The 12,867-nt window shown below is 38.6% G+C and overlaps 2 protein-coding genes across 2 annotated transcripts; both read left to right on the forward strand.

Annotated features, from left to right (window-relative positions):
• The first annotated feature begins 633 nt into the window (after positions 1–633).
• On the forward strand, positions 634–1,560 carry LOC119821838 (olfactory receptor 52E5-like). Its single transcript, XM_038340978.2, is given in 3 exon segments — positions 634–920; positions 922–1,277; positions 1,280–1,560. Coding segments are annotated over 3 exon segments (924 nt in total).
• A 9,993-nt stretch (positions 1,561–11,553) lies between these two features.
• On the forward strand, positions 11,554–12,501 carry LOC119827360 (olfactory receptor 56A3-like). The gene has a single exon (XM_038348999.1). The coding sequence runs from the start codon at positions 11,554–11,556 to the stop codon at positions 12,499–12,501; it is 948 nt and encodes a 315-aa protein (XP_038204927.1).
• The last annotated feature ends 366 nt before the right edge of the window (positions 12,502–12,867 follow it).

Genomic DNA, 12,867 nt, shown 5'->3' on the forward strand with positions numbered 1-12,867 from the left:
CTAAGACCTTAATTTCATTCCATTGTCTAAATACAGTCACTGTCTGTCTATCCCATCCCCCATCTTTACAGGCTTCTCCACCACCACATATATCAATTTCTCTTCTGCTTTGCAAGGTATGTATCATTTCCCTCGACAGCTTGTTAAATCATCACCTCCTAACACTAGTGCAGTAATATTGTATACACTGTACAATGCACACACAAACACATACACACACACACAGAGAGAGAGAGAGAGAGAAAGAGAGAGAGAGAGAAAGAGAGAGAAGAGAGAGAGAGACTCTATATTGGTCATATACTTTATGTCCTAATTAACTAGTGTGTTTATCAATAAATAGTTGCTATATTAAAGTATGTAAATTCTTCCTTAAAGACTGAAGGAATAAATGACTGAAGTATTTGTTTGTGCCAAGTTTGCAAGTTTTCTACATGGTTTTCTATAAATGTGAATTTTTTTCCAAATTAAATTATCTCCTATTTTCTCTGTAGGTCTCACCTGCTATATTATGGAATTAAAGAATGAGTTTCCCACTTCTGCAAGAGTTACACAACATACAATGAAAGAAGCTAGAGTTTCTCAGTGGAAGCCAGAAAATTCCAAGAAATGCATCTGTGATCAGTTCACACTGACATGCTTAATTCCAACAAGACACAGTTCTACCCTTCCTCCTTCCTCTTGATAGGGATCCCAGGGTTGGAAGATGTGCACCTGTGGATCGGCTTCCCCTTCTTTGCAGTGTATCTAATAGCTGTCCCGGGGAATATCATCATCTTATTTGTGATCCAAACTGAACGCAGCCTCCACCAGCCCATGTTCTACTTCCTGGCCATGTTGGCATGCACTGATTTGGGATTATCCACAGCTACCATCCCCAAAATGCTGGGCATTTTCTGGTTCAATCTCAGGGAGATTTGGTTCCTGTATCACACAGATGTATACCATCCATATATGCACTTGTCTGGAATCTGTGGTGCTGACAATTATGGCCATAGATCGCTATATTGCTATATGTAACCCACTGAGGTACAGCATGATCCTTACCAACAAGGTGGTAGCTATTCTGGGAGTAGTCATCATAGTCAGGACGTTGGTGTTTGTGACTCCATTTATATTTCTTATCTTGAGGTTGCCTTTCTGTGGTGTTCGTATCGTCCCCCATACCTACTGTGAACACATGGGTTTGGCAAAGTTAGCATGTGCCAGTATCAGGGTCAATGTCATTTATGGATTAGTTGCTTTCTCAGTGGGATATGTTGATCTATCTGTGATTGGCTTTCCTACGTCCAGATTTTGCAAGCGGTCTTCCACCTTCCATCCTGGGATGCTCGGATCAAGGCCCTTAGCACATGTGGCTCCCATGTCTGTGTCATGTTGGCGTTTTACCTGCCAGCTCTCTTCTCCTTCATGACACACCGCTTTGGCCACAATATCCCTCATTACATTCACATACTTCTAGCCAATCTGTATGTGGTTGTTCCCCCTGCCCTGAACCCTGTTATCTATGGAGTCAGGACTAAACAGGTAAGAGAGAGAGTACTTAACCCAAAGATCCAGTGAAATTTACCTCCAAGACCTTCCACAACAGTTCAATAAGAAAACAAGGACATCCAGTCAGAAGTAAACATTTGATACCCTTCTTGTTCAATTTTCACAAGATAGTAAATGATCACCACAACAATAAATTCTGGAAAAAATAATGCTAACCTCCTCACATTGTCCCTCAGAGGTCAATCCAATTACATGACCCTTCATGGCTCATAAGTTAGTACACACCATCAAGAGACATTACATAAAGATTCCAAAAGCTTATCTCTACTCTAACCTGTAGAAGGTACAACAAAACACTTTGTTTAAGCCCGTGATAGCATAAAATTCCTAGGGAGAAAAGGGAACTGGAAAAAGTTGGTGCCAGTAACTACCTTGAATGATATAGAGATTCTAGTCAGTCACTTGCCAGAACTAAAGTTATAGTGATAAATGGCATGTAGTATTATCAAAACCAAGAAAACTGGCAAAAGATAAGCTAAATATCATGAAATCTACATTTAATCTCAGGTCCAGGCCCTTTCTCAAAGTTTGACCTGAAAACTGCAATAAACCCTTTTGAAGATGTATATCACTGCCTGAAATCCCAGTTCCTGTGAAGCTTAGACAAGAGATTTGGGACACATCTGGGTCCATCTTGAGCTATACAAGATGAGTTTGTTCCAGGCCACTCTGAGCCACATAATGATATCCTGGCTCACTAAACCTAAGAACGAGAACAAAAAACAACCTAGAAAGACCTTTTTGAACTTCAATATCCCTGCCCTCAAAATGTTAAAAGAAAATTAATGTGATACCTTGAACTCAAAAAAAAGTGAAAATTTTTGCAAACTATAGACCTTCAAAAGATTTGGAATTGTGCGTACTGAACATGGTATGTCTGTGTTTTTTTGCTGTATGCATATTTAATCTTTTTTTTTACCACACAACTTTATTCACTAAAGAATCATACACCAAATAAAAAACCCTCCTTTGTCCTATTTCATTTTCTCTTCAGACAAAAACACTACTAAATTGTATCATTAACATTTCATTAAATTTTAAATTTTGTTTCAATATATCTGCACTCACACATATACAAAAACACAGATGCATATACATTTAAAATATATTTTTAGTTTGATGAAACTCTCCGTACTTGAGTCTCATTTTTCTACTTAGACATATACTGGATTTTATAGCATTTATGCAAGCAGGGCACATTCAAAATACTTGAAAACGTCTATTCTCCTTTCCAGAATAATAATCATACTTCTATTTATTCTTTGAAAATTTTATGCATATGTACAATGTACCTTGATCATATTCTTCTTTACTCTCCCTTTAACATATCTCTTTTTCAAATTCATGTTATCTTTTTTTTAAAAAAAAAATTTAGCCCACTGACCTACTGAGTCCAGTTAATGCTGCCCAAATGTACATTGATAAGGAGTCATCCTCTGGGGTGTGGGCAAACTATCATTGTCCTCACCCCAAAGAAAAGTGACTCTCCCTCCCCTAGCAATCATGAATTGACAATAGCATTTCAACTAGAAGTAAGATCTCAGTGGCTCCTCCCACATCCTTGTTGGAAGCTTTACATGACTCAATCTTGAGCAAGTCTTACACAAGCAGCCATAGCTGCTGTGAGTTCATTTGGCAACAGCCTTGTCACATCCAGAGGAAGTTTCACAACCCTCGCCCCTGTCTTCCAACTCTTACACTCTCTGCTCCTGGCTCTGTGATGTTCTGAGATATTTGGTGCAAGGGAAAACTGCAGGTCAACATAGACGTCCAACCCATACTTAGTACTCATAATCACTTATTTTCAGGATTTTAACAGTTATGGCTGTCTGTTACCTTAGACACAACCCATTACAATTAAAAGCTCTACCAACTTAGCTACACCATCAGCCCTGGATATCATTAGTTTAAGTGAAATAAACCAGACTAAAAAAAATCACCTGTTTTTATTTCATATGCAGCCTAGACTTATACTTAAATAAATATATATGACATAGAAGTATGTAGCTGGCTATTAGATGGGAGGAAGAGGAATGGGCAGAAAATAAGACAGAGTAATGAATACATAGATCAAAAGCAAAAACAAGCACTCACTTCAAGGGAAACAGTAACTAATTAGGTAATAATAGACTATAAAGAGAAACAAAAGAATTTAAAAACTTGCTATACTCCTGAATCTCCAACTTCATCAGGGCTAGCAAGGCTGTATATATTTCTCCAGGGAAGAAAAGTGATCTAAACTCTAATATAAATTTGTCTCTCTAAGAAACAGAATACAGAACTATCCCTACCTATTAGAAGGCACTATGTTCATCCCAAGTTGGACCTCATAGAAAAATGAAAGATTCTAGCCATCTCCGTGGTACTTGTGGAATAAGAACTGGGCTTTAACCTACAAGAGTTGTAATGATGACACATGAGAGTAAATCTTGAAGGGAAATTAAGAAGGGCTACAGGATAGAGAACTAGTAAAAGGCAAGGGATAGATGGTACCAACCCTAAGCTAGACTCACATACTCTTTGAGAGGACCTGGATCATATAAAAGGATTCTAGGATCTGAACAAACTTGACGGAGGATACCTTGAGCAGCATTCATCAAGTGCTCATAAGAATAGGGAGCAGAATGGAGGTTCGGAGGAGGAGGGATTGCCTCTGCCATACTTCTGTCCAGGTGGCCATCATTAATTAAAAACATTACTGGTCTACCTTTTACTTCCTTTCTCCTTTAGATTAAACACATGCACAAGACACTTTGGAAGCCCCAAATGTGAAGGGATATATTTTCTCTAGAAAGTACCAGAAAGCTAAGCAGAGAGAGTTGCATGGTAGATAAACTGGAAGATGCAGGACGGTATACCAGAAATCTATATGACCATGAACCAGGGCATAGACTGGAAGATGAAGGAGAGTATACCAGAAAGCTATATGACCACGAACCAGGGCATAGGAGCAGGAAAGCATTTTGTTCATTTGTGGAACAGGAAGTGTGATTCTTCCTAGTTACCCTTGTAACCCCATAAGACAAACACTGGCGTTAATGTGTTTCCTGTTTTCTCTCATAATGAAACCTGTCCCTCCAGCCTTGGACTCCCACTGTTGTTGTCTTCTGGTTTTGTTTCTTTCTGTCAGCTCTGTACAAGTCCAAGCCACCTTATCATGTCTATTTAAATTAGTACAATAACCTGTTGGGACAGGGAGGAAGCTCTTTGCTTTAGCTCATTTTTCCTGTAGGGTAGTCCAATATAGTCACCAGAACAGTCATTTCAATCCATGTCAGGCCAGTTATATCTCTACCATGCACAGCTTCACAATTTACTCATAATGGGAAGAAAATGCTAACAGTGATTGACAGGACCAAACACAGTCTGACCCTCAGTGACATATCTGACCTCCTCCTCAAGCCACTGTCTAAAGTCCCTCATTCACCATTTGACAAAAACAACTTCATTGTTTTTCTTCTGGGATGTGCCATTCATTGTTTGCTCTCAGCACATAGTTCTTCTTCATCTACTGTGTCTCCTCAATTACAACATTTAGGATGATATCTGCTTTACTTACACACATAAAAACATTCCCGTTATAGTCCCCATTAAATTGTTCTACAAAGCATTTCTTACCAGTTAATGACCATGGATTCAAGCAATTCTGTTTTTGATAAACAATATGTTTATCAAATAAAACCAAGAGACATCTTAGGCTTGAGATTAAAAAAAAATCATAGAAGATACTGAATCCTAAATACCATGCTACTTTGGTGGTCATTCTTCCAGAACAACTACATCAAATTCTGAGGAATGATGGAATTAAAACCTAATCTCCCCATTGGCTTCACAGTCTAGTCAAGAAGAAAAACAAGGGACTAAAGTTTGCTGTCCAAATATGCAATCTATCTATGTGGAATATGTTCAATGAATTTGAAGACACCAAACATCAGGCAAGTAAAAGCATTATGAAATTTGGATAACAAATGAGGGAAACCCTAGAGATGTAGGCAGCTTTGAAAGAGTTTTCAGACTGATGAACAGAGAGGAAGATTGAATTCCAGGAGGGGCTCATCAGTGGTCTTTAAGTTGGGGACAGTACATAAAAGTTAGAAAGATGAAAAATGTTATATTTAAAAGACCAAAGGGAGATTCAGAAGAGAAAGGGGACAAAGTGAAAGAGGTTTAAACTCTGCAGAGAACCTACTCCAGTAAGCATGTCATAAAAATGCAGGGTCTAAGGGAAGGAGGGCAGTGCCCAAGGGAAGGGAGGACTGTACCCAGTTCTCATATCTGTTCACTGTACCCAGAAAGAAAAAACATTCCCAGGGTACTTGGGAGATAATTAAAAGAGATTTTCCTCATTAATAAATCAAAATTAGTCATAAAGAATTGTTCTAGGTCGTTCTTGGCATAACTTTAGGACAAAGTCACTCTCCCAAAAACAAATTATCCTCAAAAAACTTTCTCATATTTCATAATGAATCATAAAAAGACATTTAAAAGTTAACATTTACAAAATCTGGTGCCCAAAAGAGCAAAGTCTCAAAATGTCTGATATGATAGCTAACAAAAATTACCACATACAGAAATAATTTAAAAAATAACCCAAAATAAAACGGGGAAAGGAATTGGTTAGGTGAAATTAGCAATAATGCTACAATTGGAGGATAAGAAGTTTGAGGTAATTACTGAACTTCAGTCCATATATTCAAAAGAATTAAGATATATACAATATATGGCAGACTTAAGCTTACCTTCCATAGCATAAAAGTATGGTGAAATGGCAAAATAGAATCAGGGTATATTGAGTACTACATAAAGGAAAGCATGCCTTTTACTTCATTAATGAAAACAGTTCCACTGAGTAAAGAGCAGCTTGCACTGAAACCTTCTCCATAAGATTTTCCCATCATATCCACTAGTATTTTTATGATAGCAGCTCCAGGACAAGAGTTGTGATAGGTTAACTCAGGCTCATTAAGTTTTAGGGACTGTATCCATTCGACAGTGTATTCAAGATGCAGACACAAAATGTTTGTGGGCTCCATTAAAGACACTGAGTGGCATAGAAGAGAAAGTGGGAAGAACATTTGAACGCACAGGGAACCACTTCCTAAATATAACCCCAGCAGCACAGACACTGAAAGAAATAATTAATAAATGGGACCTCCTGAAACTGAAAAGCTTCTGTAAAGCAAAGGACATGGTCAACAAGACAAAATGACAGCCTACAGAACGGGAAAAGATCTTCACTAACCCCACATCAGACAGAGATCTGATCCCCAAAATATACAAAGAACTCAAGAAATTGGTCACCAAAAGATCACATAATCCAATAAAAAAAAAATGGAGTACAGATCTAAACAGAGAACTCTCAACAGAGAAAACTAAAATGGCTGAAAACACTTAAGGAATTGTTCAACATCCTTAGTCATCAGAGAAGTGCAAATCAAAACAACTCTGAGATTCCATCTTACACCTATAAGAATGGTCAAGATCAAAAACACTGATGACAACTTATGTTGGAGAGATTATGGGATAAAGGGAACACTCCTGCATTGCTTGTGGGAATGCAAGCTGGTACAGCCCCTTTGGATGTCAGTGTGGTGTTTTCTCAGAAAATTAGGAAACAGCATTTCTCAAGACATAGTAATACCCCTTTAGGGTATATGTCCAAAGAATGCTCTATCATACCAAAAGGACATGTGCTCAACTATATTCATAGCAACATTGTTTGTCATTGCCAGAACCTAGAAACAATGTAAATGTCCCTCGACCAAAGAATAGATAAGGAAAATGTGGAATATTTACACAATGGAGTACTACACAGCAGAAAAAAAATGATAACATCTTGAATTTTGCAGGCAAATGGATGGAGCCAGAAAACATCATTTTGAGTGAGGTAACCCAGACCCAGAAAGACAATTATCACATGTACTCACTCATAAGTGGTTTTTAAACACAAAACAAAAAACAGACTATACATCACAATCTCAGAGAACCTAGACAACAATAAGAACCCTAAGAGAGACATAAATAGATCTAATCTACATGGGAAGTAGAAAAAGATAAGCTGTCCTGAGTAAATTGGGAGCATAAGCACATTGGGAAACTGTTGAAGGGGAGGTGAGAGACAGGGATGGGAGCAGAAAAATGTAGAGCTCAATAAAAATCAATAAAATTTTTAAAAAAAAAGAAAAGAAAGGCACTGAGTGGACTGACAGCTAAGTCTGAGCATGTGCAGAAATGTGTGGAGAAACCCTGTACCCAAGAGACTGACTTAGTCCCTGTTGCAGAGACAGCCAATATAGGGCTAGATGACCAGGAAGATTCCTTTTAGAAAAAAATACTAATTTACTCCTGCCTGTCTTCTTTTCTCTCCCAGAGGGATCTTTTGAGCTAGGAAAAAGATAAGAAGAGATCATAGTGATTAAGAACCCTGAGGCTCCAGATGTATAACTACCCTGGCCACGTCTTGAACTAGCCAGAAATCTAGCATCCATGGATCCAGAAACCATGCTTTGAGTTCTTGGTAAGTGACTCAGAACAGGGTGTCAAAGGGTGTCCACTAACAGATGATCAGAGACCTAACTCTTAAACCTGGACTTGTGTCTCTTTCCTGGTCAGTACAACAGGAAGAGTGGAGACAATCTGTCTGGAATTAGGAAGCAAATGTGAGGAGCTGGCTTCTGACCTCTCCCTTTCTTTCTCTCCCTCAACCTATCCCTCCTTTGCCTCTTCAAGATTTTTAGTGGAGTCAGAAATGGAAAACCTAGATAATAATGTATAGAGAGCATGTAGAAGGATTGTAGTTTTCAGCTGTGAATATAGAAATTCAGATGTCTAGGTTCGGAAGAATATATCTTTAAGTGGATTATTGAGTAGTAAATAATTGTGGTAGGAGTAACATCAGAGGAAGAGACAAAAGCTATAATTGTGTATTGGGCAGAAAATAATTCTGTAAGTTTTAGCAGAAGCTAATGGATTGTTAAAGAAAAAAATCTTCAGAACTAGAGAGTTATGCATGAAGAAGCCACAAGCTACTGCCTAGTCTGTATACTCAATAATCTCTAAACTAACTTAGAACAGATTCCCAACATTCCTCTCTGAACTTCAGGAAGCCAGAGGAAACAACAATATTGTCACTTTTAGGAACAGGGATTCTCTAGTGCAGATATGTGGTCATGTCATTGAGAGGAAAGGCTCTGGCTGCAAGGTCGTTGTTTTGGTTTTGACCTAAGCTTCCTAGGATTCCTCATCATGTCCCTGACTAGAATCGGAGACATTAGATAGATCTCAGCCCCAACGTTGTCATTTTCAAGCTCTAGTCACAAGCCAGTACAAAAAAGACCAACTCAGGAGCTTAACTTTTTGGGCTGAATGAGCAGTTTCATACTTGTTGGAACGGGAACTGTAACTGAAAAAGTGCAAGAAAGGGAGAGGGAAGGTGGAACCATGAATGAGAGGGAAAGAGATAAAATGATCACATGTCATCCTCCAACATTTTACCTAATGATGAAAATAGTTACACTAAAGCTCTATAAGACATAAAGCATACACATTCCTCTAGGCTCCTCCATCAACCTTCATGCTTCAGTCAGCAGATCTTCTATTTGATGGTAGCCTCTGGAGTTAAACCCAAAATTCTTCCTGTTTCCAATATCAAAGTCTTTCCTTTTTTCAGGAATTCTTCCTGATCCACAGGGAGGATTTTTTAGTCACGGAGAGATGTAGCGCTGTGCATTGTAAGAAATAAATGACAAGGAACTGGTCAGAAGATAAGGAAGCAATAAATAATAAAAGCAATGAAGAAAAATAAAGATGAGTATGGTGAAAATAAGGATATTTGTAATTAGATTGAAGCTGTATGTGCAAACAAGAAAAACAAACAAGGATTAGGTCAATTGTCAGAAATTGTGGGCTTAATAGATATTTGATTTATTACCTCAAATTCACAAGTGAATGTATTTAAATAGAAAAGAACAGGCAGAGGTTTTGATGTCTGTGTCACAGGGAAAGCCCCTCAGTTACAAACTCAGACTAGAAGGTGCACTCTCTGGGGAATCTTAAGGCCACCCTCCATTGCTGTCCATCATCCACTCCACTAAGCACATTTAAAACTGCCAAAAAGGAGAAACTAAAATTGGGGTTGGGGTATGGAGTTAGGAAATGGAAAATTAGGTAGGGGGAATAGGTTTGTCATTTTTATCAAACTTTTAAGATTTAGCACCTGAAACCAAGGAAAAAACAATAAAAACAATACAAAAAAAGTGAATGAAGAAACAAATTGTGACTCATGAACAATTAGCAGGACAGGAGGAGACCAGATGCTAACAAACTATACTTAGAACTGGGGCCAGACATTATAGAAAATCTTAGAGAGACAGGTAGAGTGGTAGATAGGGTAGGGAGATGATAGATAGATAGATAGATAGATAGATAGATAGATAGATAGATAGATAGATAGATAGATAGATAGATAGATAGATAGATAGATAGATAGATAGATAGATAGATATGCATGCATTTATATATGTGTATGTATGTATCTGTGTATCATAGATTTCTGGGTCTCTAGCTTCACTATGACTTTGTACCCCAGAACTACTTACTTCCTAGCATATTCCACTTTTTAAAAAAAAACTGCTAATATATAATAATTTAAGCCTGATGGTCTGTTTATAAGGGTGTCTCTATCTGACCTTGAAATGGGGAATCCTTCCTCCCTCAGCCTCCCAAGTGTTGGGACTGCAGTTGTGACCCACTGCCCCAGTAGTGAGTCAGTCTCTAAGATCAGTGAAACAGGCACATTATCAGAGAATCACCTACATCTTATCAGAGATTGCTAACTCCTAGACAGACTTAGGTGCAACTGTCTGATGTGAAAGATCCTGAAATACCACAACCTGCCAAACTACAGTGAACTTTGAGGCTGTTCTCTATATGGAGAAGGGAAGTGCATTACAATCTTTGATGTCTGTGCTGGTTCACATTATTTACGTGTTTTTCTCCTGCTTCTGCTGAATGTGAGGATTAGCCTTCTCCAAATAGTCCATGTTCATTCTTGGAAGATACCATTGTGCCAGCACCCACTCTAGATGCCCATTCTTACTCATGGCTCAATAATTTGTTATCACCATAATCCCACAGGGATTTTCCTACGTTACAAAGAAAGATTCTTTTTACTACCTTACAAGGAAAGATAGTTTTGTTTTCCATTTTCTGGCTTTAGGGCCTAAAAGAATTCTAAGTTGAAAAACCTATGTGAGAAGAGACTTACAGTAATATGGAAGGTGAAAATATGCCTCTGTGTCATTCAAGGAGAAAATGAACATGAACAGGGATGGAAAGTTTTAACAAGTGAGCCCTATCATCTACACCACTGCAATCAACCACTTTCCTTTACTCTAGAAGGTAAGATTCCTAAAAGCATGGAGCTCTAAGGAACGGAGCAGGTTCAACTATTTTATAAGGTACATTCATATCAAATAAAAATTATTTTGAGACAAAAATTGACTGTTTTCACTGTAGAGTAGATAAAAATAAATAATTAAAGCAACATTAATATTATTGAAAGACTACTGGAATTAGGTACATTTATCTAAGTCCCTTTTCAGTGCAAAGCTTTTGTTGCAGTAGTTAACTGAATGATAATTTACGTGAATATTAAAAAGAAAATGAAGAGAAAAATTATATGTAAAACATACACAGTTTCACCTGCATGTAAAATAACATCCTAAGTCTTTTTCTCAGTCTTAGTTTCTATAAAGATACACCAAGTATTTTGAAAATGAAATCAAATGTATAGTCCTCTACCTAGTTAAGGTGACAGTAGTATCCAAGTGGAAAAGGCACCAGAAACAAGCAGATAAACTCAGTTGACTTGGATAACCTGTTACAGTTGTGTCTAACCAAAACAACTCACTCTATCTTCATATGTTTACAGTTAGAATCTAATTATTTAAATCCTAATTTTACAGTTCCCTAAAAGAAAGCTGTAGGACTGTATGACCAAATATGGCAGCACACAAGAACGACACCATCTCTACTGGAGTTTCAGACTTCCTCCTAAATTGTTTTCTCAGGTATCCCAGCTGGCAGCTCTGGCTCTCCCTGCCACTCAGCCTTCTCTTCCTCTTAGCCTTGGGGGCTAATGCTATTCTTCTGATCACCATTCGAATGGAGGCCTCTCTGCATGAGCCCATGTACTACTTGCTCAGCCTCCTCTCCATGCTGGACATTGTGCTCTGTCTCACTGTCATCCCCAAGGTACTAGCCATCTTCTGGTTTGATCTCAGGCACACTAGCTTCACTGCCTGTTTCCTCCAGATGTATATCATGAACAGCTTCCTTGGTATGGAATCTTGCACATTCATGATCATGGCCTTTGATCGCTATATAGCCATCTGTCACCCACTGAGATATCCATCCATCATCACTGACCAATTTGTAGTCAAGGCTGCCACATTTATTTTGGTCAGAAATGCGCTTATTCCTTTGCCCATCCCCATTCTTTCAGCACGACTCCATTACTGTTGGAGAAATGTCATTGAGAACTGCATCTGTGCCAACATGTCTGTCTCCCAGCTTTCTTGTGATGATGTCACAATCAATCGCATTTATCAGTTTGCTATAGGCTGGACTCTGCTGGGATCTGACCTCGTCCTCATCTTCCTCTCCTACACCCTCATACTAAGAGCCGTGCTGAGACTCAAGGCAGAGGGTGCTGTAGCCAAAGCCCTGAGCACATGTGGCTCCCACTTCATCCTCATCCTATTCTTTAGCACCATTCTTTTGGTCTTTATCCTCACACATGTAGCTAAGGGGAAGGTCTCTTCCGAAGTGCCAGTCTTGCTCAATGTCCTCCACCATGTCATCCCTGCAGCCCTTAATCCCATTGTTTATGGGGTGCGAACCCAGGAGATCAAGCAAGGAATCAAGAGACTACTGAAGAAGGGGCGGTAACCAGGCCAGCTGTATCTCTGCATTCCTAGTGCACAATGAGTTGTTGTGTTGATAGGAAGTTGCTGAAGCACTAACTGAGGAAAGGAAGTCTAAAGACTCTTCCTGTCTATACCCTTCCTTTAGAAAACTCAATACCTCTCCACAAAAATTCTGTATCTCATCCAGCTGTAGTGGTTGCTGCCTTTAATCCCAGCATTTAGGAGGTAGAGGCAGGTGGATCTCTTTGAATGCTAGGCCAACCTAATCTATATAGTGAGTTCCAGGACAGGCAGAGCTGCTACACAGTAAAATCCTTTATCAAATAAATAAAAATCAAACAAACAAACTATCCTATATCTCTGTGACTTTTTAAGTTTTTCCAATATT

This window comes from Arvicola amphibius, chromosome 1 (genome assembly GCF_903992535.2).
Source record: "Arvicola amphibius chromosome 1, mArvAmp1.2, whole genome shotgun sequence".
In the NCBI taxonomy this organism is placed as follows: Eukaryota; Metazoa; Chordata; class Mammalia; order Rodentia; family Cricetidae; genus Arvicola; species Arvicola amphibius.